Genomic DNA, 27,089 nt, shown 5'->3' on the forward strand with positions numbered 1-27,089 from the left:
ATCAATGCAAGGTCGCAGAGAACCATCCTTTTTCCCCACAAAAAAAAACCCCGCCCCCGCTGGAGAAGAGGAAGGGCGAATGAACTTGGTTGCTAGAGAATCAGAAATATATTTCTCCATAGCCTCTCTTTCAGGAATCGAAAGCGAATATAACTTGCCCTTAGGCGGAGACTTACCTGGGAGTAAATCTATTGCACAGTCGTAGGGACGATGCGGAGGGAGAGAAGCAGCACGAGACTTACTGAACACTTCCTTCAGGTCCAGATACTCCGCGGGCACGTTAGACAAATCCCCTGCTTCCTCCTGAAACACAGAAACAGGTACAGACGAACAAGCAGAGACGAGACAAGACCTATGACATTCCTGACTCCACTCCAGCACAGATCTATGTATCCAGTCCACTCGGGGGTTGTGTTGAATGAGCCATGGGTGTCCTAGAACAACGGGTGCCAGGGGTGAATCCAGAATAAAAAATGAAATAGTTTCCGAGTGATTGCCAGAGGTGATGAGAGTGATTTCTTCAGTGGATAATGAGATGGTGGGAAGTTCTTGTCCGTTGAGTGCATGAACTGCAATCTGCTGTGGGAGGGGTTTGATGGGAATCTGAAATTTGCGTGCAAAATTATGGTCCATGAAATTACCTTCGGCCCCCGAATCCAACAGTGCTTGACAATCGTGCTGGTGGACTGACCATCTTAGTCTTACCGAGAGGAGGGTGGAGGTAGATCTTGTCGTGGATGAGGTCTTCCTGGCGGAGATCCCACCCGATAGTAGCCTCATGTTTACTATCGGGCTGGGCCTTTTACCGGACAGTTGTAGGCGTAGTGTCCGGCTCCTCCGCAGTACAGGCAAAGGCCCTGGGACCTCCGCCTCTCCCTCTCCTCCCGGGAAAGCCGAGCTCGACCCACCTGCATGGGCTCGTGATCGTAGACGGGGCTGACCACGTCCCTGCCGCTGGATCGTAGCCCGTTGGCTGCCTCAAGTGTGCGGGTGGGCGTGGCTCGACGCTCGACTCTGGACAGCCGAGCGTCCACCCGCAGGGCCAGATCAATGAGTCCGTTGAGGGTAGTGGGAAGATCCAGGGCGTAGATCTCCTTCTGGACGTGGTCAGCCAGCCCATGCAGGAACATGTCCCACTGCGCCTCCTCGTTCCATCCACACTCTGCCGCCAAGGTCCGGAACTCGATGGAAAACTCGGACACTGATCTTCTTCCCTGCCGTAGCTCGACCAATGTTCTGGCCGCCTCTCTTCCAGTGACCGCACGGTCAAAAACCAGTCTCATCTCGGCGGCGAGGGTCTGGAACGAGGCACAGCATGGATTTTGGTTTTCCCACACCGCCGTTCCCCAGAGTGCCGCTCTCCCAGTCAATAGCGTGAGCACAAACGCCACTTTGGCTTGCTCGGTCTGAAAAGTATGAGGTTGCAGGGCAAAGTGCATAGAACATCGAGTCAAAAAGGCTCTACAAAATGACGGTTCACCTGAGTATGCCTCTGGGGTGGGTAGCCGGGGTTCTGACTGGGAGGGGCTTCCTGATGATGCGGGAGGAACGGCCGGTGTGGGTGGCGCAGTGGGAGGTCGTAGGCGCTGGATCTGCTGGGTGAGCTCGGACACCTGCGTCACCAGGGCTTGAACTGCACGGCCCGTATCTCCAATCTCCTTCTCTTGCGAGTCCATTCTACGGATGCTGTGATGGATGAACTCTTCGAGTGAGGATGACGAGGCGCTCGCTGCTTCCATACCATGGTCAGATCGTTCTGTCATGTTAGGCAGAAACACAGGAAGCAATCGCGAGTATAATACAATATTTATTTAGCACAAAACACACAAGTCCAGGGTGCAGTGAGCCAGGTGGAGATAGGTGACGCAGGGACTTCGATGGTCAATACCGGTGACGTGCAGACAAACGGTGAGACGATCCAAATCCACACGGAAGACGACGAACAGGAAACACCAGGCAGGAACACGAACCAGAAGACAGGGGAACATCAAACAACGATCTGACAAAGGTGAGAGAACAGCGGTGAGTTTAAGAAGCGTGGTGAGATGAACTGCAGCTGGTGATTGTAATGATGAACAGCTGGAGTGGATCAGGTAATGACATACAGACACGCCCCTTGCACACGTGCACTCATACAACAACATAAACACAAGACTAGAAGGAACCAGCGAATACATCTACCGTGACAGCAGATGATTCACCAGGCCGGTAGGATTTTCAACTCATCCACATGTAACTTTTGAGTGGTAAAAACACATGTATGTCATATATTGGTCTGAGGTGAGCTAAAACCTCCTTCATCAATAGAATGGAAGGAAGTTGGAATAGTCTGGGCGAAGAGAAAGTGAGAGAGTTCTATTCATAAGCCCAGAGGAGGAGGAGGTCTTTACTAAAGCTCACTTTATTGGTCTACCATAGTCCTCAGGCAGAAACATTCACCCTCTCAAGGTGGCACATCTCGACTGTTTCACATGAAGATCTGTTTCAAGACAGCCTGGATGCTTGAATCGTGCAGAGATCTTCAGAAGGGAAAACACTATCTTCATTAGGATCAAACGCAAAACAAAAATACTAATCCAATGAATCTACTTGTGAACTTTATTGCTTTCTACTTGCTCAGTCCAGCCAGATGAACACACACATAACAGCCCACAAAGCCAAGGTAAGACTTCTGGTCTCCTCTGACATATGCTTGTTGTAGTAGTTAATGTTCATGCCATTTGATAATTGAAGCTCGATTGATGTTTTTTTTGCAAATGTGTGCCTCGGCGTGATTAATGTATTTCATTAGAAATAGATACGATCTCTGAGGAGCCTTGAGCTTCCTCTTGTGAAACTTCAGAACACTGTTTTCCTTTCTTGTTGAACCTTTTCCCATAGACTTTTTCTATTTCTTGATTTATGGCCATCAAGCTATTTCAATGTAAGAATGCCAAACCATTAAACAACTGGGGGCAAATTTCTTGAGCCGCGGAGCATGCACAAGCAAACTGTGGTCTGTGAAATTTCATTGCTTCTGCTGGCTGTCCGTTTAGGCAACTGCTGAGAAGAAGAAAAATATGCCAGTTCTTCTGGCTCTATGATTGTTGATTGTTGAGTTCCTGTGTCCATATTTATTCCTTGTTATTTTTTATTTGATCTCGTATACAGCCATTTAAGATCGGGTAGTAGAAACCTGCACTCTATGGGGTCTTAAGGCTTCTTAGACCTGTTATCACTGCATGCTTTATTAGCTAAATACCCCAGGACTTCACAGACACATGGCAGGAAGCAGTATTTCTGAGGATTTTAAATACAGCTGTGTTATTAAAGTTTTTTTTAAAGGAATATATATATATTTATTAGTGCTGTCAAACGATTAAAATATTTAATCGCGATTAATCGCATTAATGCCATAGTTAACTCGCGATTAATCGCACATTTTTATCTATTTTAAATGTCCCTTGATTTCTATTTGTCTCATTATTTTTTCAAATTTTAATGCTCTTATCAACATGGAAAAGTGGATCAGCAGTAAGTTTGTTCTTAGCTGTGGTATCCATGTGCTTCTGTCTGAAGTCATCCAGCTTAGATCGGGCCCAAAAAATCAAGCCCGACCCGAGCCCGTGCGCATTGTGTCCGAGCCCGGCCCGACACATAAACTGTAATTATGAGCCCGAGCCCGATTTAAACCCGTCCATTTTTTTAATACGTGGGTCGTTATAACTGACGTTCTCAACTACTTTCTATGTTACTTTCTCCCGCCCGCAACATTTTTGTCCCGCTCCCGCCCGCAAATACACTCTTTTTTTGTAGGCTACCTCCAAATACTTTTGCCTACGTGTCGCCACCATACACATAAGCATAAATGCCCCTGATAAATTATTTGTTATTAAAGCATTAACACACAAACCACTGTTATAACATAAAAGCAAGCAGGCTACTGAGTGCATGGTTTGGCATGACTGAATGCGCGCAATGTGCGCTCCCTTAATAATTCCTAAAAAGCTGACATCAGTTAATCGCAATCTCACACATCTGTTATTATCAATGAAGCTGACTGCACAATGCATCTTTCATAATATATACACTTTGTTTGTTATAATTTGAGGATTTGCCAGTATACAGAATTCAGCACTGAACAAAAAGTCAGTTTTGAGCGGTGAGGGGAGTCTATTTTAAATGCTTCTGATTGGCCATTGCGTTCAAGAAATCAACACATATGTCTGTGATTGGCTACATCCCTCAACGCTGCAAACATGTTATAAAAAGAAACTCTGACCTGTAAATTGTTTCTATTTAGTTTTAGTTGTTCTTGTTGCTTTTCTGCAACATATGAATAAAAATGTATTAGTTTTTATGTTTTATTCATAGATATTTCTAGTTTGCGGGAGTCCCGCGAATCGTTTTATTCTCCCGTATCCGCACACAGAGTGAGTGCATTACCGCTCGAGCCCGCCCTCGCACTCGGCCATCAAATCTAGTCCCGCGCCGCACTCTATTGCGTTGAGAGTGCACGTCTCTAGATCGGCGTCTCGCGCCATCCACTCAAAACGTAACGTTAGCCTAATACTCTTTGGCCGGCGCGCAAGCCCAAACAAGTACGTGCGGCGTGCCTGTTGTTTTGTTTCCGGTCTAGCTATCCGGTGTGATGTTGTAGTTGTTCTAACGTTACTAGTTGTTGCAACAGCATTTGATAAAAATACAAAGTTTGCTTGGCCAAAAAGAGCGTTAATTTGCGATAAAAAAATTGACGCCGTTAAAATGTGTTTGCGTTAACGCCGTTAATAACGCGTTTAACGCACAGCACTAATATTTATATATATTAAGATCAAGGTTTTCTAATGGTAGACTTAATGTTATATTTATAAGGATATTTATTAATTATGAATTTTAAGTTTATTCATTTTCCATACCCTGACTGATAAATTTATTAGTATATTTAATTATGAACTTTTAACACCCTGAACAATACATTTTTATATATTTATTTTCAGCACCCTAAATTGTTTTTTTGTATATGTATTAATTAACACCCTGAATGATATATATTTGATATATATATTTATTAATATGCTTTCAACACCCTGAACAATATATTGTGTTTGTTTATTTATTTATTTTCAACACCTTTAATGATATAATGATATCTCTATATATATAATATATCTATATATAATTATATAGTTATATATATATATATATATATATATATATATATATATATATATATATATATATATATATATATATATATATTATTATTATTATTATTATTATTATTAATATTCTCAAGACCCTGAAAGATATATTCCTATTTGCATTTTTTTTACATCCTAAATTATTTATTTATCAGTATATTTATTAGGGGCTTCTAACAAAAAAAGGATACAGTATATTTATTATAGATTATTTATTTGCTATAGTTTGCAATCAAAAGCATCAGCTCAGCAACATTTGTCACCCTGGCCTAGTCATCTATAATTAAATTGAATCTGAGACAGAGTAATTGCAGTTACTTCCCATAAATGTGCCTTTAGACACTTTCTGTCTCTGATAAGGCTGTGCTGCATGACGAAGCTTGTACGATTTTGTCAAGATTTTGCTAACATGCTGTCTGGCTTTTATCATACTCTAAGAGGTGGAAACACATCTGCCACACATGACTATGAGTCAAATTCAGCTCTCCTGTGGAGATGCTTGGATGAAGATGAGCAAAGACATAGTCATCTGTTGTTTCCTGCTTTACTAGTATACTGATCTGCAACATTATAAACACTTTCCCTTATACCGTTTTATAGTTTCAATGTGTTTGCACACCAGAGATTTGTGGAATTTGTCTTTGGGTTCTGAGAGGTTGAGAAGTACTTATCCCCTCTTTATTGCTATATTAATTGTTTTATAATTGTTATAATACAGTATATTGTGTTATATAACATTATGTGATAAATCCCTGTTGTTTTGTATAAGTGGATAAGATCTATGAATATGAATTATAAACATAAGGTTTTCAGGTTAACCCCAGGTTGGAGTGACTTAAGAAAGAGTTACTGAGGTTACATTCCTTTTCCATCAACATTCCGCCTTCTCAAGCCTTTCAACACCAGGATGCTCCAGGGGAATTCTCACTCGTGTTAAAATCATATTAAGTATCTTTGGATGTGTTCGAAGTTGCATGTAAGCTGAAAAATAATTACAGTAGATCAAGCTGTTTATGTTATATTTTCTTAATAAGATATACAGTGCACCAAGTTCAACAACATTACTAATGACCAGTCACATTGGCTGTTTTATTGATTATGTGATACTTAAATTATTTTAATTATAATTTGTACTGTATACTATTTTTACCTTCTCCATCACTACACTGAACAAAATATTTTTTTACTTCAAAATTCTAAAAACATTGTATCCACAAATCCCTCATTTACAAACAGACACAAACAAATTTGATAGTCAATGTAATACTATGTCATACAGTAGATCACTGTTTTCCAGAGACACAAAATTTAATCAATTAACCTCAAAACTGCATGTTTTCACTGACTAAATCTCACAAATGTTGATATTCAGATGAAATGACAAGACTGGAAATTGCGTAGCCATTTATCAAACCTGCTGAGATGAGATTTTGTGTCATCTCTGGTCAGGAGAAAAAACATAGCAAACGTAAAAGATAAAAAACACACAGATCATATTTATTTTATTTTTCAACTACATATTTTTTACAATATAGCCTACCTCCAGCACTTTGGTTGTCTTTATATTTACCATAAAATAAATATAAAATATAACATAAAATAAAAATATATTCTACTGTATCTATGAATTAATGATTCTGCAAATAAAACTAAATACAAATATTAATTTGTGATTACAGGTAAGGCATCAGTGCTTATTCCTTATCCTGTGCTTTCATTTGGTCTGTGCTGGAGTGCCAGGTCCATGTAAGCACTCTGTCACACGGGACCACCTCCTGAATATAAAACGTCTGGTAAGATGAGCTTTTACTGGCAAGTAAACCCCCCTGTGGACTGACCAAAATGTACTTATATTATTTAATTACATGGAAAATTATTTATTATAGTTTATTATAGTTCATTTGTAATCAAATCCCACAGAGATCCACAGCTGTCTGTAATGATCACTCATGCATAATTTTTTTGGATTGTTTGAGTGCTGATGGAAGTTAATACTGAATTTGGCATGCAGTCTTTAGAGTAGCAGATCACTAAATAGTCCTGATAATCTAAATGCCATTTAATGAGAAAAAGTTTGTGCATAAAACTGTCTGACCGCTTTTGAAGCCCCCATTGAGATTTATTTTGATGCTGATAAATATGTGCTAAATATATGGAAAACTAATCAATTTTCTCTCACTGAATGAATGCTTTCCTTTGCAGATCAAGAACCAGCTGCAAAATGGTTGTTCTCTAACCTACGCCTTCATTGAGCGCCAGAACCTGGTATGCACATTTCCAATCCTTTCATATAATGGCATATATGGATTAACCAACCTATGGGTATTTCAACAGATATGAACAGTATATAAAAGAGCCTGATATTTGAAAGAGCCTGACATTCTGGTATTATAGATCTTCCTACCATGCCACAAAATCAGACTGATCTGAAACAGATGTTCTATAAGATCATGTTTTAAGCCATAGAGGCAGTAAAACCATGTGACGCAAACCTCAGTTCAATGAAATAAGCTGTTTAACAGTTCCACTAGCTATAGTTCAACAGCTATATAATTCATTTATCATTGTTGGTTATTTGCTATAGGTTATATACAGATGCATTAAATGGGTATGGTTACATTTTTCATGACGCAGCCAGTATAGTTGCACTGGAACTCTCTGAATTATTGGAACATCACTGTACAGTTCGCACAAGCAGAAGCTTAATTCATCCTCAGGGAAATGATCCTGGAGGTCACTATTGTTGGCTTTTTTTCTTAGCAGCTCAACTGCAGCATGGGGGATTATGATATCTACAACATCCTCTTGAGCTAAATAAATAAATGCTTTGAGGGCCTGTTTAAAAGAGACAGAACCAGGAGTCAACTCGTGGATCATGTACTGTCTCTCCTTGCTGATCACTTTTCTAAAATTTCTCTTACTCTGAGTCATTTAACTTTACTATATATTTCAATTATGCGATGGTGCTTAAGTGAGTGTCATTTTTGGAGATTTGATTTTGCTATGACAAATTTTTATATCCTAAGTGTAGGGAAGTTCACAAGTGATTGTTTAAAGGATAAGTAGGCAATTTTTTTTAGAATCACTTTTTTTGATACTGGTTGGAACTCTCTTCTCATCCTAATTGTAATCAATAATAGAATGGGTCTAAATATTAAAACATGTACATAGTTCTTTTGTGGAAGTCTCATGTCATGACCAAAATGTTTTCGTCTAAATTGCATTCGGATGTATTCCTTGTGTTACCTAGAATTTGCATTACATCATTGTCATTACATATAACTTTCAGTGCTACATGCCACCAGATACTGATGTGCCACCAGCTGACAACTTGTTTGGAAAATATTACAGACTTTCATACATTTAATTGACATTTATTTAAAAATATCACTAAAGTAAGTTATTTATTTAGGATTTGGTATCACAATTATGTCAGTATAGCTGCTCAGCTAATCTGTCAGTCACCACTGGAGGTGTCACAACATACAAAGAGACATTTTCCGAGGCACAGTATTAGTGTTCCGCGATAATGTCAGTGGCACATGCTACTATTCACTGACACGTGCCAATGAAGACCGAATGAGCCACCGGATGTGCAAATAAGCATAGTGACGTGCCATTGGCTTCTGTGCGTCAGATGTCATGTCACTTAATGTTAATTCCGCCTCTCGACTCTCGACTTTATACTGTCACCTACTGGTGTGAATGCATGACATTTATTTGGATATGGCGATGTTAATGTTTTTGGTCTTTGGTCTCATTCAAGACGTGCTGCTGCTAACATGTATGAAATTTCCCCCAGTAGCAGATCTATAAATGTGGAGCTGGGGAAGAGGGAGGGTTTCTGAAATTGCGTTGCAGACTTCTACTGTAACAGCAACACTACCGTTTTTTGAATGTTAAACCACAGCTCATTGGACAATGCAATTGCTACCAAATGAGTTAAGGACCTAACAGTCTGTGCCATCTAGAGTTTCATGGCAGAACTTGGTATTTCTTTAGAACTTTCTATTCATCAAATAATCCTGCAATTAAATATTAAGCAGCACAACAGAAATGTTTGAGCAACAAATCATTTCTGAAGGATCATGTAACACTGATTTAGACACAATTTAGCTTTAACATCATGGGAATAATTAGTTCCCTTTCGTTGTCACTCCGAGTTACGTCGGATGACGACGAATGGGGTTTCGCTTAGAAAGCCTATCAACTTCGAGTATTACAAAACGAGCCAATGGCAAAGAACCCTCGTGGGTATAAAAGGAGGAAGCCGGCAGCAAGCAGATATGTTTTCGCTTCGGAGCCAAGTGTATTCTTCTCTCCACAAGCCATCTCTGAATTGTCAGCTTTACAAACGAGTACCTCGAGTGTTGGTGTGACGGCGATCTACGGCGAGAGCGTGCTTCCTGCTGATCTGTTGCAGTGGTCTGCCAGTCGGTGCGTTTCTCCCCGGGTGCTTCAACACTTGAGTTTTCTCTCACTAAAAGAGCTTACACGTGGCACGTCTTTTTAAAGATGTCTCGCCCGTGTACTTCTGGTTGCGGCAGATTGGTATCGGACTCTGATGGGCACGAGCGTTGCATAGTATGTTTGGGCATTGATCATGCTAGAGCAGCGCTCGTGGATGACTCATGTTCTCTCTGTGGGAACATGACCATCGCGTCATTACGGTCGAGACTCCGTGAACTCGCAAGAGTGAGAGTCCCCTCATCCACCCCCCGTCCTGCGGCTGGTGGCCAGGGTGATCTGAGGGTTACGGTCTGGAACAAGGCGCCGACTATGTGTCCGCGACCCCAGCCCCCCTCTTCAATGACGGTGCCCGCTAGTGAACTGCTGATTCCCGCGGGTCTACCCTCTGGTGGCCCGCGGGCTTCAGTTGAAGCTACAGAGGAAGATGCCATGTCTGTTGCAGCATCACTAGGCGGGTTTGACTCTTCTGGAAGTGAGGGCTCGTCACAGCTGCCACCTTCCGGTGTGCATACGGCTGTGCTCGAGTCTGATCCGGAGATGACGGCCATGCTTTCCCGGGCAGCCGCGAGCATCGGACTTGAGTGGAGGCCTCCACCCTGTCCTGAGCGCTCGCGGCTGGACGATTGGTTTTTGGGTAAGGCCGCCGACCCTCGTCCTCGGCAAACCCCAATACCTTTCTTCCCGGATGTGCATGATGAGATCTCGAAGTCCTGGAAGACCCCCCTGTCTTCTCGGGACCGCTCGCTGGTCTCATCCGCCTTTCCTCCCCTCGATGAGGCAGCTGCCCGTGGGTACACTGGGCTTCCCCCGGTTGAACGCTCTGTTGCCATGCAACTATGTCCTCAGAGTGCTTCTTCTCGGGGCGAGCCTAAGCACCCATCCAAAGCCTGTAGATTTTCGTCGACCCTGGTGGCGAAGTCTTACAGAGCGGCGGGACAGGCGGCTGCTTCACTGCATGCTATGGCCACTCTGCAGGTCTACCAGGCCCAGATGCTCAGAGACATGCACGAGGGTAGGACAAACCCAGGGCTCTTTGATGAGCTGCGCGCCGCGACCGACCTTGCTCTCCGGGCGACGAAGGTTACCGCGCGCTCCCTGGGTTTGGTGATGTCCACAGCTGTGGTCCAGGAGCGACATCTGTGGCTGAACCTGGCTGACATGCGGGACGCTGAGCGGACCCGTCTGCTTAACGCCCCCTTGTCCCAGGCCGGCCTCTTCGGCGGTGCAGTTGAAGACTTTGCCCAACAGTTTTCAACTGCCCAGAAACAGACCGAGGCCATCAAACACATTCTGCCCCGCCGGCCCGCTGCTGCCTCCACCTTGCCGGCCGGGCAGACGCCTCGACATGTTTCCCGCCGAGGGCGCCCTCCTGCGGCTCCCGCCCCTCCCGCCCGGTCCACGCAGCAGCCTCCACCCAGGGCCGGTCGCGGAGGAAGCCGTAAGAAGGCGCCACAGCCCTCTCCTGCCCCGCCCCCCGCTAAACGCCGGGCCAAGCGGCGCTCCTGAGACGGGCTGCTCAGGGATGATGATTGTTTCTCAGGAGGTGGTAGCAGGACCACTCCTTCCCCCGGTGGAGGGCCGGGGGAGAATCTTTTGTTCTCCACTCCCCGCTGCTCACCCACGGGTGGGCAGCACCCTAATGTGGTTAAAGACAGAAACAATCCCCTCTTCCCTGAGCTCACAGAGTTCTCGGGCGACACAGAGCGCCGCCCACAAGCCGTGCTCTCCTCGCCCCCCTCTGTCCCAGAGGCGGTTGACACGGCGTGCCGTCCACGGACCGCTTCGCCCCTGTCCCCCTCTGTCGCCAGACCCCTGGCAGAGCAGGCCCCCGCGGGACGACCAGCCTGGTCCTCCCCTGGCCCCCTCTGCCAGGGTGCGGTTGCTAACTGTGCCCCCTCTCCGGGCCGCTATGCCGTCCACATCTGGGCCAGTTACTCCGCCTCGCTGCCCCTCCGGGGGGACGCCTGTGGCTCGCATGATCCCGTTGGTTCAGTTCCTGGGAGCCTGGCTAGAGCTTCCCCGTCTGTCCCACTGGATCGCGCGTACCGTCAGGCTCGGCTATGCGATTCAGTTCGCACGGTCTCCTCCCCGCTTCAGGGGAGTCCGCTCCACTTTGGTCGGTGGCAATGCCCCTATCATGAGAGCAGAGATTGCCACCCTGCTGGCGAAGGGTGCAATCGAGACTGTCCCTCCAGCCGAGATGAGGTCCGGCTTCTACAGCCCCTACTTCATTGTCCCCAAGAAAACTGGTGGGTTACGGCCAATCCTGGAATTGCGCGTGCTGAACCGCTCCCTTCACCGGATGCCGTTCAAGATGCTCACCACCAAACGCGTTTTCGAATGCATACGGCCCCAGGATTGGTTTGCAGCGATCGACCTGAAGGACGCCTACTTTCATGTCTCCATTCTTCCTCGACACAGACCGTTCCTCCGGTTTGCTTTCGAGGGGCAGGCATACCAGTACGCGGTTCTCCCTTTCGGGCTAGCCCTGTCTCCTCGCATCTTCACGAAGGTCGTCGAGGCGGCCCTTGTTCCCCTTCGAGAGCAAGGGGTTCGCATCCTGAGTTATATCGACGACTGGCTGATCCTAGCTCACTCTCGAGATCAGGTTTGCGAACACAGGGACCTAGTGCTCCGGCACCTAGCCCGTCTGGGCCTTCGGGTCAACTGGGAGAAGAGCAAACTTTGCCCCGTGCAGAGGATCTCTTTTCTCGGTATGGACATCGACTCGGTCGCCATGTCCGCGCAGCTTACGAGCGAGCGCGCGCAGTCACTGCTGACTTGGCTAAGACAATTCGAGGGCAAGAGTGCGGTTCCACTGAAACTTTTTCAGAGGCTCCTGGGGCATATGGCATCTGCAGCCGCGGTCACGCCGCTCGGATTGCTTCATATGAGACCGCTTCAGCTTTGGCTTCGCGACCGAGTCCCGAGGTGGGCATGGCAACACGGCACGTTCCGAGTACCAGTTACTCCGACCTGCCGTCAGTTCTTCACCCCGTGGTCGAACCTCGATTTTCTCAGGGCCGGTGTCCCCCTGGCACGAGCTTCCCGGCATGTTGTTGTCTCAACAGATGCCTCCACCACGGGCTGGGGCGCCATGTGCAATGGACATGCTGCTGCGGGCTCCTGGACAGGACCCCAGCGGCTGTGGCATGTCAATTGCCTCGAGTTGTTGGCAGTACGCCTTGCCCTGCACCGCTTCCGGGCGTTGCTCAGGGGTCAACACGTACTAGTCCGCTCAGACAATACCGCCACTGTAGCGTACATCAACCATCAAGGTGGTCTACGCTCCCGCCGTATGTCACAACTCGCTCGCCACCTCCTCCTATGGAGTCAGAAGCATCTGAGGTCGCTTCGAGCCATCTTCATTCCCGGAGCGCTGAACTGTGCAGCCGACGAGCTCTCACGGCTTCAGCCCCTCCCTGGAGAATGGCGACTCCATCCCCAGTCGGTTCAGCTGATTTGGGACCAGTTCGGGGACGCGCAGATAGATCTGTTTGCCTCTCACGACTCGACCCATTGCGCCCAGTTCTATTCCCTGACCGAGGGCACGCTCGGCACGGATGCTCTGGCGCACAGCTGGCCGCAGGGCCGCAAGTATGCGTTTCCCCCAGTGAGCCTTCTTGCGCACACTTTGCGCAAGGTCAGGGAGGACGAGGAGCAGGTCATTCTGGTTGCCCCTTACTGGCCCAACCGGACCTGGTTCCCCGAACTAGTACTCCTCGCGACAGCACCTCCCTGGCCGATCCCTCTGAGGAAGAACCTTCTTTCTCAGGGACGGGGCACCCTATGGCACCCTCGTCCCGATCTTTGGAACCTCCACGTGTGGCTCCTGGATGGGACGAGGCAGGTTTGAGTACCCTACCACCAGCGGTGGTGGCTACCATCACTTCCGCTAGAGCGTCGTCCACGAGACACGTCTATGCGTTGAAGTGGAACCTCTTCGTCAACTGGTGCTCTTCTCACCGAGAAGACCCCCGGAGATGCTCGATCAGTGTTTTGCTTTCCTTCCTTCAACAGGGGCTGGAGCGAAGGCTGTCTCCCTCCACCCTGAAGGTCTATGTTGCCGCCATTGCCGCACATCATGACCTCATCGAAGGTAAGTCGGTGGGGAAGCACGACCTGGTCATCAGGTTCCTGAGAGGAGCGAGGAGACTAAATCCTCCTCGTCCTCCTCTCGTTCCCTCTTGGGACCTCTCAGTGGTTCTAACTGCCCTGAAGAGTGCTCCCTTTGAGCCCCTGCAATCAGTCGAGCTTAAGTTCCTGTCTATGAAGACAGCGCTCCTGGTTGCACTGGCCTCCATCAAGAGGGTTGGGGACCTGCATGCATTCTCCGTTGACGAAGCGTGCCTGGAATTTGGGCCGGCTTCCTCTCACGTGATCCTGAGACCCCGGCCTGGATATGTGCCCAAGGTTCCTACCACTCCCTTTCGGGACCAGGTGGTGAACCTGCAAGCGCTGCCCTCGGAGGAGGCAGACCCAGCCTTGGCACTGCTCTGTCCAGTACGCGCTCTCCGCGCCTATGTAGACAGAACGCAGTGTTTCAGGACCTCAGACCAGCTCTTTGTCTGTTATGGTGGGAAGCTGAAGGGAAAGGCTCTCTCCAAGCAAAGGTTGTCTCACTGGATAGTGGACACCATTGCTTTGGCTTACCAGCAGCAAGGTCGACCGTGCCCCCTTGGTGTGACTGCCCACTCCACCCGGAGTGTGGCGTCCTCTTGGGCTCTAGCGCATGGCGCCTCGCTAACAGACATCTGCAGAGCTGCAGGCTGGGCGACACCTAACACATTCGCCAGATTCTATAATCTCCGAGTGGAGCCTGTGTCCTCTCGTGTACTCGCTTCAATCAGCTAGTACCGGACCCGCTCAGGTGTCTTCGCTTGCTCGCCATTCCACTCCACGGACTGGATACGTGCGATATTTTTCTCAGGTGAGCTTCTCCGAAAGCCCTGAGCTCCTCCAGCACTCCTGACGTCGGCGCCAGTGTCTTTGCCTGTGCGTCGGCTAGGTGCCTCCCGTGTGCATGGTCCCTCCTCTGAGCGACCCCCACATGTGTATTTCCACTGTAAGCCTCTCTGAGCGTGTGTCTTTCCCTTGGCAAGCCACCTTGCCACCCCTGGGGTTGAAATATTCCACCTGCGGCTGGACACCCCAGTGTTTCCCATATGCTTCCTTCGGGTCATATGTGTATTCTCTAAGTCCCCCCCCTCCGGGCTGGCATTAATTGCATACTTCCCCTAGCTTGGGATATGCTTCCCAGTGTACCTTGGTATTCCTGTGTTATATGGAGTCCTTTGTCCAGGCTGACAGGGATCTCGATTTACGCAGGGCACTGGAAGACAGCTGAGAAGGTGGCGTGATTAGACTGGTAACCCCATTCGTCGTCATCCGACGTAACTCGGAGTGACAACGAAAGGGAACGTCTACGGTTACGTATGTAACCCTCGTTCCCTGAGTAGGGAACGGAGACGTTACGTCTGCCTGCCACTTTCCGCTGTACCGCGGGGATCGCCTGAGCTCAGTCTTGGCTCCTCAGCGAAGAAACATATCTGCTTGCTGCCGGCTTCCTCCTTTTATACCCACGAGGTGGGGCGGAGTTACGCCATGCAAATTCCGCAGACCCATGGCATTTCTTTGCCATTGGCTCGTTTTGTAATACTCGAAGTTGATAGGCTTTCTAAGCGAAACCCCATTCGTCGTCATCCGACGTAACGTCTCCGTTCCCTACTCAGGGAACGAGGGTTACATACGTAACCGTAGACGTTTTTACTGTATATTTGATCAAATAAATGGCTGTAAAAGACCCCAAACTTTTGAACAGTAGTGTATATGATAAATAAATGTTTGTGGTATTTGTTTGTGGTAGCTGGGGTTTGTCTTGGAATGTGGCATCTGTGAGCATTGTATGTTTATGCTTAAGGTCTCGCCTCTTGTTCTCACTTGAATGTGGGTCTTGTAGGTATTCTTGGTTTGTTTTATTGCTTCAACAGGGACATTATATTTTTTCCCTTACACTAATTTAGTTTGTACGGATCGATTGTACAGATGCTGATCCATACGTAACAAGTGTTGACATTATGTTATATGTATATTGTGTTTGTTGTCATATTATTTCGTTGGCATGTTTTGTGGGTCTGGATGAGCCTAACTGGGACATAGGTTAACCAGCTCACTTGCTCACCTGGTCCAGAGCTCCAAAATAGTTTTGAATGCATTGTTCAGGTCTCCGTGGTTTACAGTCTCGGGTAAATTTTGGGGTAATGTGAGAGATGGTTGCACACTCATAATAACGAGTAAAGACGCTGCTCCTGCAAATTTTTTGTTATTTAAATAAATGTGTTTTCATCTTCCTGTCTTTTAGCTTCCATTTACTGTAAGTATGTTTCCACAGTTAGCCTTGGACAAAGGAATTTAATTGTTCAGGCAAAGTGGTTCAAATTTAGTAAATTAGCTTTGGAAGTGGACAAGAATTTTTTTCAGCTTGTCAGCTAGTAACTATAATTTCAAATACTTTTTTTTAAGTTTGTGTTACACAAAACCTTAAAATTAACTCAAGCAAAAGTAGCACCTCTCACCATCTGTGTGAATTTGTCAAGCCTTAATTATACTCCCAGTGTTTATTAAAGGCATTAAACCTAACCAAATTTAGCTATTTTTACTGAATGTTGAGTGGAAAGAGAGTCTGTTTTTTAAAGGCTTTCAAAATGTCAGCATGGTGCCTGTGAAGTGTGAAGAGAAAGCGTTTATGGAGGGAGACCACTGGCCTGTGGAGGTGCTAGGCCGGGGCTTGCTGGAGCCCCACCAGAAATGCGCTTAGCACCCCCGAAAGGGTCAGAGGCTTAATCCTAATCTTTAGGAAACTCCACCATGTTCTGTTCCTCTACTGGCTGTTTGAGCTCCCTACATTGTACACATTTGTAAATCAATTTAGCCCCTCTTTCATTATCTGTTCTGGCCAATAAGTGGAACCATCCATGGACATAATAAAGACATAAGCTGTGTCCCAATTCAGGGGCTGCATCCTTTGTAGGCCGCGTCCTTTGAAGGACGCACCGAGACTCGTTTAAAGGGGAAAGTATAGCCGATTGCGTTACCGCGGTGCGACGAAGGCTGTCCCAATTCGAAGGTCCTTTATTATGCGGTCTGCAAATGCATCCTTCATCAGAAGGATCCTTCACAGCCTTGCCTACCCCAGAATGAATTGCGCGCCGAAGACGAAATTGCCAGATTACACTTTTAAATGTAAGTATTGGGTTTCAATTTAATTGAGCAATCTGATGTATATAATGATAAAAATGGAGAAAAAATACTATGAAGGTTAAAATGTTACCAGTATGTGATTTTACGGGAAATACATTTACTCTGTATTTAAGTATAAATTTGAAGTACTTTAGATTGTTATTCAACTCATGTCAGACAGATGCAAATATTGAACTTTTTATAAAAACTGATTTTTTAGACATCGATATTAGATTTTGATATTAGATAGTGTTTTAAAAAAAGTATATAGGCCTACAGTATATAGAGTATATAATAGAAACGCTAAAAATATGTCTTATAGATCAGGGATAGGCAATGTCGGTCCTGGAGGCCCGCTGTCCTGCAGAGTTTAGCACCTAGAACGCTTTATCATGTTAATATTTTAGATTTTTGAGTATGTGAGTTAATTTGATTTATTCTTCCCTCTTTTTGAGAACATCTCAGCTATTGGCAGCCCACGCCTGAGTCAGCCCTGCAAACCTGTTGGTAGACAGTGGAAATATGCTCTCAACCCAGATGATGAACCACTGGCAGAGGTCTTACCAGGGTGCACCCCATCCCGGTCCACCAATGTGTACTGTTAATATATATATATATATTAAAAAAAATCTTATCTTAAACATAACTAATCTTGTAAATAGTTGTAAAAAAGTACTGTAAGTAAAAATGTATAGGACAATTTATTTAGTTTCATTTACAAATAATAAATGTACAGAATGATTTTTTTATTACATTTACAAGTTATAACTTGCATTACAAAAATAAACAATGCACATACATTTTTTTTTTTTCATTTACTAATTATAACCAAAAGTTTATTTCTCTACGAATCTGTCAATAATAGAAAACAATCTGTCCATTCTCTCTCTGCTCTCCTGTGATCTCCTCTCCTCTGTCTATCTCTGAAACTTGATGCCCTCCTGAACTAGCTTAATCAGCTCATCCTCTCTGTCTCGTTTCTCTTGGATGGTGCGGATTCTATTCTTCGTGGCCCGGGGAAAGAAGGACAGAAGGTCTGTGTAACAAAAGTAACCCAAAAAGCCCATCGGTTATTCTCCATTGTGCGGCGAAATTCTTCACTGGATTTGTGAGTTTGAGGGATGTTTTGGGGGTGTTGGAGCTAGTCAAAGTCGTACTTTCGGGGGTGGAAATCAACCCGTGGAAAAAATGTTTACCCGCTGCAACAACTTAAAAGTAGCTCAATTCCACGGTAAAACCTCGGACTTGGCAACACTGACGGTAGGCCGCATTAGAAGGACCCTTCGAGGATTGCCTTTGTCGCGCTGCTGTGATGCAATGGGCCTTCAAATGCAGCTTACGGAGGATACAGCCCCTAAATTGGGACACAGCTAGTGACACCTATATGTGGTCCGTGATCCAATTCTCTCCCAAGTCCCCACACTCGAGTCTTCATCCTCCTCACTGGTCCCGTCCGGAAACCTGCAGCCTGTATCCCTGCCTGACCTCCTAGTCCCGTCTCCATCGCTGGTCACAGCCAGTCCCCTAGATCCGTCGACACCACTGGTGTGGTCCAGCTCCTTGGCTCTGCCTCCACCGCTCACTCCGTGCGGCTCATTCTGTGCGGCTCATCCTCTGTGCCTCGGGCTTCCGCTCCACCAGCTTGCCGTGAGGCTGAGTCCCCAGTTGCACCTCGGGCCTCCAGGCCCGGCTCCCGGGTGTCGTCCTGCCACTCACTTCAGGCTCCATCCTGGCTCCTCCCCCCATCTGCGGCACCATGGTGCCGTGGTCGACGCCCCCGGGGTCCAGTCCATCCCCAGCTCCATGCCCACCGCCGAAGCCTCTGCCCTTTTTTGTTTTTTTTACTTTGTTGCCTTCATGACGTGCAAGCATTGTCATTTGGAAAGCTTTAGTGCTGTATTACAATAGGAATAAAAACTCGCAAAATGCAGTCTTATATAAATGTGGTGTATGATAACATTAAAAATAGCCTTGTGACTCAGGTCTAAATACAATAGGGTGTACAAAATCAGTGTTTGTGATATCAAATGTTCATTGTGGTTGTCATATATTTGTGTGTTTCAGAGTGTTGTGTGCTATGTTAAAGCAGCATTTCCTCACATACTGGAGCTACTCAGCACCCAATTCAGATATGCTAAGGACTCCGACAATTATCGTTATACTAATTCACTGAAGAACTTGATCTACAACATTTACTCCCAGAGATGCATCCCTCCAATCAATGAGGAGATGGAGGTAACAGAATCTATTTTTATTTTCTAGGAGAGCTGTGGTGCAATTATCTGTAAGTTATAAATAGGGTTATTGAAAAATCTTTGCTGTTTCATACTTTACTGTGTTTAACAGCCTAAATGTCTACAAATTAAACACTAGTAAACAAATGAAAAGAGCAAAATGAAAGAGTAATCATTTTGTGGAGCTGCAAATGACAGTGATATAGAATATATAAAGTATTTTCAATGACAAATATCACAAAGCAGTTGAGGTAAAACAGTGCAAGGATTAAGCAAAAGGAAACATTAGGCATTGTTTTGTATGTACATAAATTGAATTGTATAAAGTTTCAAGGGTAAAAAGTCAAGTAACCAAGAGTCTTGGACAGTAGATAGTGGTTTGGCAACAGCGGTCTTTATTAAAATAGTTTTTCTTGTAGTAGGGTTGGACTGTACATACTAAAATGTTTTTTTGTTTTTTTGTAATAAGGAATTCAGAGTTTCCTATCTGTCTGTCACTTCGACGTGGTGTCGATGATTTTGTGTAATTTTCATGCCACTCCCCCGGACATATGGGGATAAAAGGGAGACGGCATGCATCACCCATTCAGATTTGTTCTTCGGAGCCGTGTGAGTGTCACCTATACACAAACTCAATCCATTCATGCATATGTGACTGTTTCAGCATTGGATACAGACTTGAGTACCGAGATTGGCATTGTGCAGTGGAACACATCGCATGGCCATCATGCCGATTTGTCGTCGCTTATTCAGCTCTTGTACAGAGATTGCTTTGCTACGAGTTGCTAACGATATTGCTGACCCTGCGGCGGTATTGACTGTTGATTCAGGGCAAGCACGTGTTGATCTCTCCTCCCCTGGAGTCAGCCGTGACTGAAGTCGCTGCGGGCCACTAAAATCCCAGCCAGGTGAACTCAATTGCACAGCGGATGCACTCTCGCGATGAGTTATGCTTCAGGGGGAGTGGAGAATCCATCCCCAGGCGGGGAAGGAAAGACACCCAGAGATGCGCAGTCAACATAGCTCTTCCTTTGTAGTAGTCCATCCCTCTTCAGCTAGGACCTACCACAGGGTCCTCTTTCCACGTGTATAACTTCCCGGTCGGTAAGTCCATGTGATGTATTCTGTACATATTAACCTCCCTTAAAGCAGGATGTGGTCTTTGCTTCCCCAACCCTAATTCAGGTCTGCACATCTAGAGTTTTATTTAAAAAAAGAGAGAGAATAGGTCAAAAGACTGGCTGAAGCGACCTTCCCTGGGTAGGTTACAATGATGCGAGTGCGCTTGCACATGAGGGCTTGCCGACATCTGCACTGTCAAAACCTAGTTACAAGGTTCAGCTGTTGTGGCGTTTTCCCTGGGGGATCCATAGTGTTAGTCATCTATAATACATCAAAGTGACTAATAGATAGGGAATGTCTTGGTTACTGTTGTAACAACCGTTCCCTGATGGAGGGAACAATATGTGGTGTCCCTCCTACCACAATGTTGGACTGGCTGCTGAAATGGCCGGGACACTGTTTTGGCTCCTCCGAACAAACCTGAATGAGTGATGCATATGAAGGTATTTTTGGTGAAAATCAACTGAACACCAGTGACAGTGAAATTTGTAGTTGTAGAGAATAGCCACACATGTGCATCAGTAAATTTGAAGTCACAGAGAGAAATGTTTTAAGAGTTGCAAACTTGTAGACTTTTTTTCTCTTCCACAAACACAACACAACAGTTCTCAAATTCTTCATTGCAGGTGGACAAATCCTATTCTACAAATCACAAATTAAAGGGCCCCTATTATGGATTTTTGAAAATTACCTTTCATGTAGTGTGTAACATAGAACTAAGTGAATGAAAACATCCTGCAAAGTTTTAAACCTGAAAGTGCACCGTATATGAAGTTATTTTCTCTCAAAAGTAAGAGTCTACTCTGAGTCAATAAAAATAATTGTTTTTCAAACGAGTCATTAGCCGTTTCTTAATGACAACAAGACGAAACATTAGTAGCACACGAAGTAACACACAAAGTAAATGCCAGCAATCATTCAGTCATTAACGAATGCACAAAACATGCAAACTAATAAATACATTATGAACTTTATGAAATTAAGCTTTAGGTTAAGGTCGCGCTGAAACTATATTTCCCTTTTTTTAAATAATCCATTAAACCTGCTGAGAAACGAGGAGTGTGAACTAAAATGAGCAGTTCCACACGCATGCCCGGGAAACTCATGAATATTCATGTAGGCTCCGCCCACTGCCTCTGCAGATGCACAACTCACTTTTGCTCCACATTTCATGGTGCAAAAGGGAGAGTGCGCGAAACTTGTCACTTGTCAGCGAAAAATAGTGTTTGAGATTCGTCGCAGCAAAACTCAAGCAGTTGTAGTTATGTACTTGTGTTTGTGTTAGAAAAAAACACAAGACATTTGTGAGAAAATATTCTACAAGTGTGCAACTCTCATTGGATGAATTCACATACTAATTTGCGGATGAGCAAAATTTCTCCGTGACTTCACATTTTTAGATGCAGGTGTGTAAATGCGGTTCGCACTATATGCACTGCAGCAACTGTAGCAAAAATGTGAGCGTACAAGTTTCTTAATTTGTGATTTGTAGAATAGGATTTGTCCACCTGCAATGAAGAATTTGGGAAGGTGTAACTGTTGTGTTGTGTTTGTGGATGGGAAAAAAAGTCTACAAGTTTGCAACTCTTAAAACATTTCTCTCTGTGACATCAAATTTACTGATACACATGTGTGGCTATTCTCTACAACAAAACATTTCAACGTCACAGGCGTTCAGTTGATTTGCACCAAAAATACCTTCATAGATGCACGCCGTTTCCCTTTTATACCCGTATGTATGGGGGAGTGGCATGTAAATTCCACTCGCCCATTCTCATCAATCTTTTCTCAAAGTATCACAGGTGTTTGGGGCTCCCAAGTGCAACCCCTAGTGTCAGTCATCAGCACCACGTTTTTTTAAAAACCAGCTACAAAAAAACCCCAATACAATTGAATTAACCTTAAAAGGCCGTAGATGTTATTGAGTGGGTTGCTTGAAGTAAAATTGTTGCATTAAAATAACTTTACAATCACCCGTGGAGACTACCACCTACACCCAATCACTAGGGGTTCAATCCACTGTAGACCCCAATTCCTAAATTGTTTCCTGTTTTACACCTTACAGGATAGCCCAACGAAGTTCATAAGAATGCACATGACTTTGCCGAGGGAAGCTTTGGAAAAAGCTGAGGAAGTGATTCACATGTATATGGGTCTAATGACTCAGAGCGACAAACCTGTGGACTGGAATTGTGAAGAGGAGTTCACAGAGGATTACCCAGGATTCTCCACTGAACCTCTCAGCCAAACAGCAGGTATCATAACTGCGAAGTCCTGTAAAATCATCTAGAATTAATTAATCACTCTCACAAGATTGCACAAGCTATGTATTGCTGTAACAATGTCAGTAGTATATGTAAATCAATAATGTGTACTCTTTCTCCATGTTACCTGCACCCAGATCTACGCAGCGTTTTTGTTAAAACTACTGATTGTACTTCCCGGTCACATACAGTCGGACTGACAGAAGGGCTGTGACTAGTGCGTTATTGGAGTTGAAGCAAAAGGGAACTTAATAGCCCATTTCTTTTCATGTACTGTAGCATCGATTTTAAAAACACCTAGCAATTCCCTTTAAAAGCCAGTTGCGCTTGCACCATGGCAGATTTCGCTATTATATGGCGCAATTTGCAAACGGAAAGACTGAACGTTTCTACAGAGAGGAAACGGATCTGCTCGCGAGGTTAAAGCGCGTGCAGACCATCTACGGGACAAGCTGGATTCCACCATATCTTTATGTACTCAATATTAATCTTTTACATTGTAATCCTTTTATTTTTATTTGGCATGTTTGTTTGCTGCTGCGTGTCCCTGCGTGTGTATAAAAAGCAGAGTGTACGCACGTTGTGGACCCACCTATAGGCGCATACTATTACTAACTCGCTCTTTAAATAACAAAAAAATACTGCGCCATTGGTCAATGCGCAGTCAATTTCAGTTGCCTCAAAATAGCAATTTGCCAACAATTTGCCTGAACACACCTAATTTTCAGACCAGCACGTCCATGGGTGCAAATGCATTTGCTATTTAAACAACTTGGCGCAGGACGTGAAAATGATAACTCCGGAGAAATGAAATTGACCGGAGAAAGTGTATGATAGGGCTAGCTATATACGGTCAGATAGGCTATCTGCAAATAATGCCAGCAGAGAATAACCCATTTAATACTGAGTAACTTATATTTTAGACACAATATTGCCAGTTACTTTGTCTACTTTTGCACTGCCAACATATATAGTTAGAATAGTTCTAAGAAGCCGAAAAATAATCGTTGTGTGCCTCCAAGCAAGTGTTTCATTCCTGAATTAATCTGTTTAGAACTTTTTAAAGGTTCATTTTAGCAAATTATTAAAGACTGATTCATAAACAGACATTTACTTCATTTTTTAATTTAATCTGTGTTTTTGAATGAATCTTTCGAATCAAAATGGCCCACTCATAAAGATACTTGTTGACACCTATTGGTATAACAACGTAACCTGTAGAAAGAGTCACAAATCCTCATCTGTTATACACACATATTGACAGTTTGTCTGGAAAACGCAAACACAGACAGCAATGTAAAAAAAAAAAACACAAGGAATTCATTAAAAACAGGGAAAGAAGCCAAAATAGAGCATTTTAACTTTAGTTGCTTTTATCATAATTTACATGACATTCGCATTACATTTCCTCTAGGTCCCTCCGAATGCCCCTGCATTTGTCCAACAGTGAGCAGTGGATCATCTAGGACATCTACATTCACAAGCCATTGGAATATTAACTTAAAATCTACTCAATCCCCACAAATATCAACTTTTCCACATGTGGTAACCTTGCAGGGTGTTAATGACAAAGCTAAACAAGTCAAGTCTGCTGTCCCAGTAACCCAACACCAAACACTAGCTCCAGGGACACCGACCACATGGAGATCAATGCAAGGAGATTTATCCAACTTCCTCTTTAGTAGCACTCCAGCTTTACATGAAGAAACTTCAAATTCAGAGATGAAGAATATGCCATCATCTGATCTGTTCCCTTCATTTACAAATTATAAGGATGTATTTCCAAGCAGAACTGACTCAACTGTTCAGTCGACAGCGTCTGGCCCCTATCAAAAAAGCACAAGAGATAACACACAGGACGGTGTGGAGAGGAGCACGCCGCTTTTACTTGCAAAGAGGTCTTTAGATTCCAAAAGCCAGAAAGGACCATCCAGTTCCTATGTGAAATTATCCCAGAATTGGATTACTGCAACATCTGAGCCAACATTTAAAGATATGAAGAGCACAGAGAAAAAAGGCCAATCTATCCAGATGCTTCAAATAAGTAAAAACATTGTACCAGTCACAACCACAGTTCTGTCTTTGAAACCAGCTGCATATTCATCAGAAGGCCTGAGCATTCTTGTTGAACAGCCTGGTCATCTAAACAGCCCTCCTGAAAATGTCCAAACTCCCACTCAAAGTCCGGTGAGGGTGCCAAGGAATTTCATGGGAACCATCCATGAGACGAAGCTCAGCAAGGGTGAGGAAGTAAGATAGAGTATAAATATATTATATTTATTAATTTATATATATATATACTATTATAGTTTTTATTAACATTTCAATGTTTTAATATTTTTATAATTTCAGTTTAATTTTAAATAGTAATTTTATGTGCCTTTCGTGAGCTTAGAATTATACAGTTCTATCTCCGTTTAGGGTAGTTCTGAGATATTGAGCAACAAAGTGTTTAAATCCCTGTTGTTTTGTGAGATGGAACCTTTTTATTTTATCAATAACTACTAACAAATATTTTTTTTTTTTTACAAAAATAACACCACACAGGCATTAATAAAAACCTAATGGATAAGATTATGTCAAAAACTCAATTTCGACCAAAAGTGGAGATAGAACCATATAATTCTAAGCTCACGCTTTGTCATATATATATATATATATATATATATATATATATATATATATATATATATATATATATATATATATGTATAATGTTACGAAGCATAGGAGTCATTCAGATCCAAGTGCAGCTTGTCTTTATTAAACTGAGTAGTCACCAGGCAAGGGTCATACACCAGCAAACACTGCAGAGAAGATCAGGCAAAATCGTGGTCAATAAACAGGCAGGATATCATATATATATATATATATATATATATATATATATATATATATATATATATATATATACACTTCATTTCTAGGAACAAAAATAAAATAGTTTTAGTTTTAAGTAAAAATATTAACCCTGAATAGTAGAAGTCAACACATTAGGCAGATAAAACTTATCAGGCTGAAGAATGTGTTCAAGGTAGCTTGAGTCATGTGTTTCCAATTCTGTGATGATTCACCAAAGATACCATTGCTTTTAACAGACAGCAGATCCCAGGAGGACAGGCAGGGAATGACGGACCAGACTCATCCAGACCGAGAAATACAGAGGAACTCTACCACAGAACAATCCAGCATTTTAACCATCTCTTTTGGCAGCCTGCTCATAATTACACTAGGGTGCGGTGGACTTCTGTTCATAATTCTCTTATTTTACAGACAGCAAAAAGTAAGTGACCGACAATGCATTTTGGCCCTGCTGAAAAGACCCACTTAGACCGGCATCCTGATCAGTGCTGGAGTGGTGTTGATCTAGGCTAAGAAGCCTGCTGAGACCAGTAGCCAAAACACATGCTGGTGATTATCTCTGGTGATCTTTTCAGCAGGGTGTCCCAAGTGATCTCAGTCAAACAGAAAAATCAACATTCTTTAAAGTTTCCAACATGGAGGGAAGACACATAAAAAGAACCAAGAAACCCAGAGGTGGAGTTGATTATTTATTCAATTCAAACTATAAATTGAGAGACATAATATCAGCAGGTTGCTTTTTCTCATTCAGTATTGATATTATAATACATTTTAAAGGGCATGTTAAGTGCTCAAAAGGTGTCAACCAGGATATAGTAGCCTACTAAAAGAAGAAAATTAATGATCTGACAGGTGGTCCATTGACGTGATATAGCATGAAACATGAAAATATTTTAAGTATTGCACAAAATAAACTTGATGCTTTTATCTTGTTCTATTTGCACATTTTGCCCTGGCAAACTGACCATGACATTTTGAGTGGAATATATCAATAATTCTTAGAAAAAGAAAAGCATTAATTTTCCTTTATGTCATTTCAAGATTTAAATTGTCTTGATATTCAGACATATATATGGAGTGTATATAGATAAATAAATAAAATACTGTATATACAGGGCAGATTCTAAACCACATTCTAAGTGTTGTCTTTATGTCAGAAGCAAATAATTAATCTAAGGATTTGCTTGGTTAAAGGAATGATAAAAGGAATCTACAACAATATATTTTGTGCAGTACCAAAGAACAAATGAGACGTCAGTGCTTTGTAGAACGTGGAACAGTTAACATTTGCAGTGTGTTTGTCCTTAAAACTACTCATTTACAATAAAGCAATCCCATGTTAGCTGGTTAGTTTGATTAATTTTTTTGTCTATGTCTCTGTCTTGTCATTGATTGATTGATTGATTGATTGCCTTTATTTGTCATTGCATATAACAACGAAATTTCAATTGCACTTTCCCTAGGGTTGACACATATTATGACAAGACAGCACTAATACATAAATAAATAAAAATAGTAAAAAAAAGAAAAAAAGAAAAGAAAACAACATAATCATTAAAATTCAGTACAGGCCAAAGGGCATGAGTTCAGGTGTTTTATAACATTTGGATAAAAACTATTCAAGAATCTAGAAGTACGACCCTGGAAAGATCTATCACGCCTTCCAGATGGCAAAAATGTGAAGAGGTTGTGACCTGGGTGGGAACAGTCCTGAATTA

The 27,089-nt window shown here is 43.7% G+C and overlaps 1 protein-coding gene across 2 annotated transcripts; it reads left to right on the forward strand.

Moving 5' to 3' along the window:
* The first annotated feature begins 2,179 nt into the window (after positions 1 to 2,179).
* Positions 2,180 to 26,713, forward strand: csf1a (colony stimulating factor 1a (macrophage)). Of its 2 annotated transcripts, none has more exons than XM_077204301.1 (7): positions 2,180 to 2,662; positions 6,860 to 6,973; positions 7,383 to 7,445; positions 18,954 to 19,124; positions 22,311 to 22,500; positions 23,924 to 24,759; positions 25,608 to 26,713. In XM_077204301.1, exons 1-7 carry the CDS (start codon positions 2,630 to 2,632, stop codon positions 25,638 to 25,640), a joined length of 1,440 nt encoding a protein of 479 aa, XP_077060416.1. In that variant the 5' UTR covers positions 2,180 to 2,629; the 3' UTR covers positions 25,641 to 26,713. The 2 variants fall into 2 exon arrangements, with proteins under 2 accessions (XP_077060416.1, XP_077060415.1); XM_077204300.1 differs by having other exon boundaries at positions 2,417 to 2,662; positions 23,924 to 24,751.
* The last annotated feature ends 376 nt before the right edge of the window (positions 26,714 to 27,089 follow it).

Source organism: Siphateles boraxobius, unplaced genomic scaffold (assembly GCF_051911475.1).
Source record: "Siphateles boraxobius isolate OS27281-9 unplaced genomic scaffold, OSU_SipBor_1 5, whole genome shotgun sequence".
Classification (NCBI taxonomy): domain Eukaryota; kingdom Metazoa; phylum Chordata; class Actinopteri; order Cypriniformes; family Leuciscidae; genus Siphateles; species Siphateles boraxobius.

Bases quoted from the DNA above. Each gene is read 5' to 3' on its own strand.
- csf1a (XM_077204300.1), top strand. From the start codon at position 2,630: ATGAACACACACATAACAGCCCACAAAGCCAAG. The intron at 7,446-18,953 runs GTATGCACATTT...TGTGTGTTTCAG, and splicing joins TCATTGAGCGCCAGAACCTG to AGTGTTGTGTGCTATGTTAA. The intron at 19,125-22,310 runs GTAACAGAATCT...TACACCTTACAG, and splicing joins CAATCAATGAGGAGATGGAG to GATAGCCCAACGAAGTTCAT.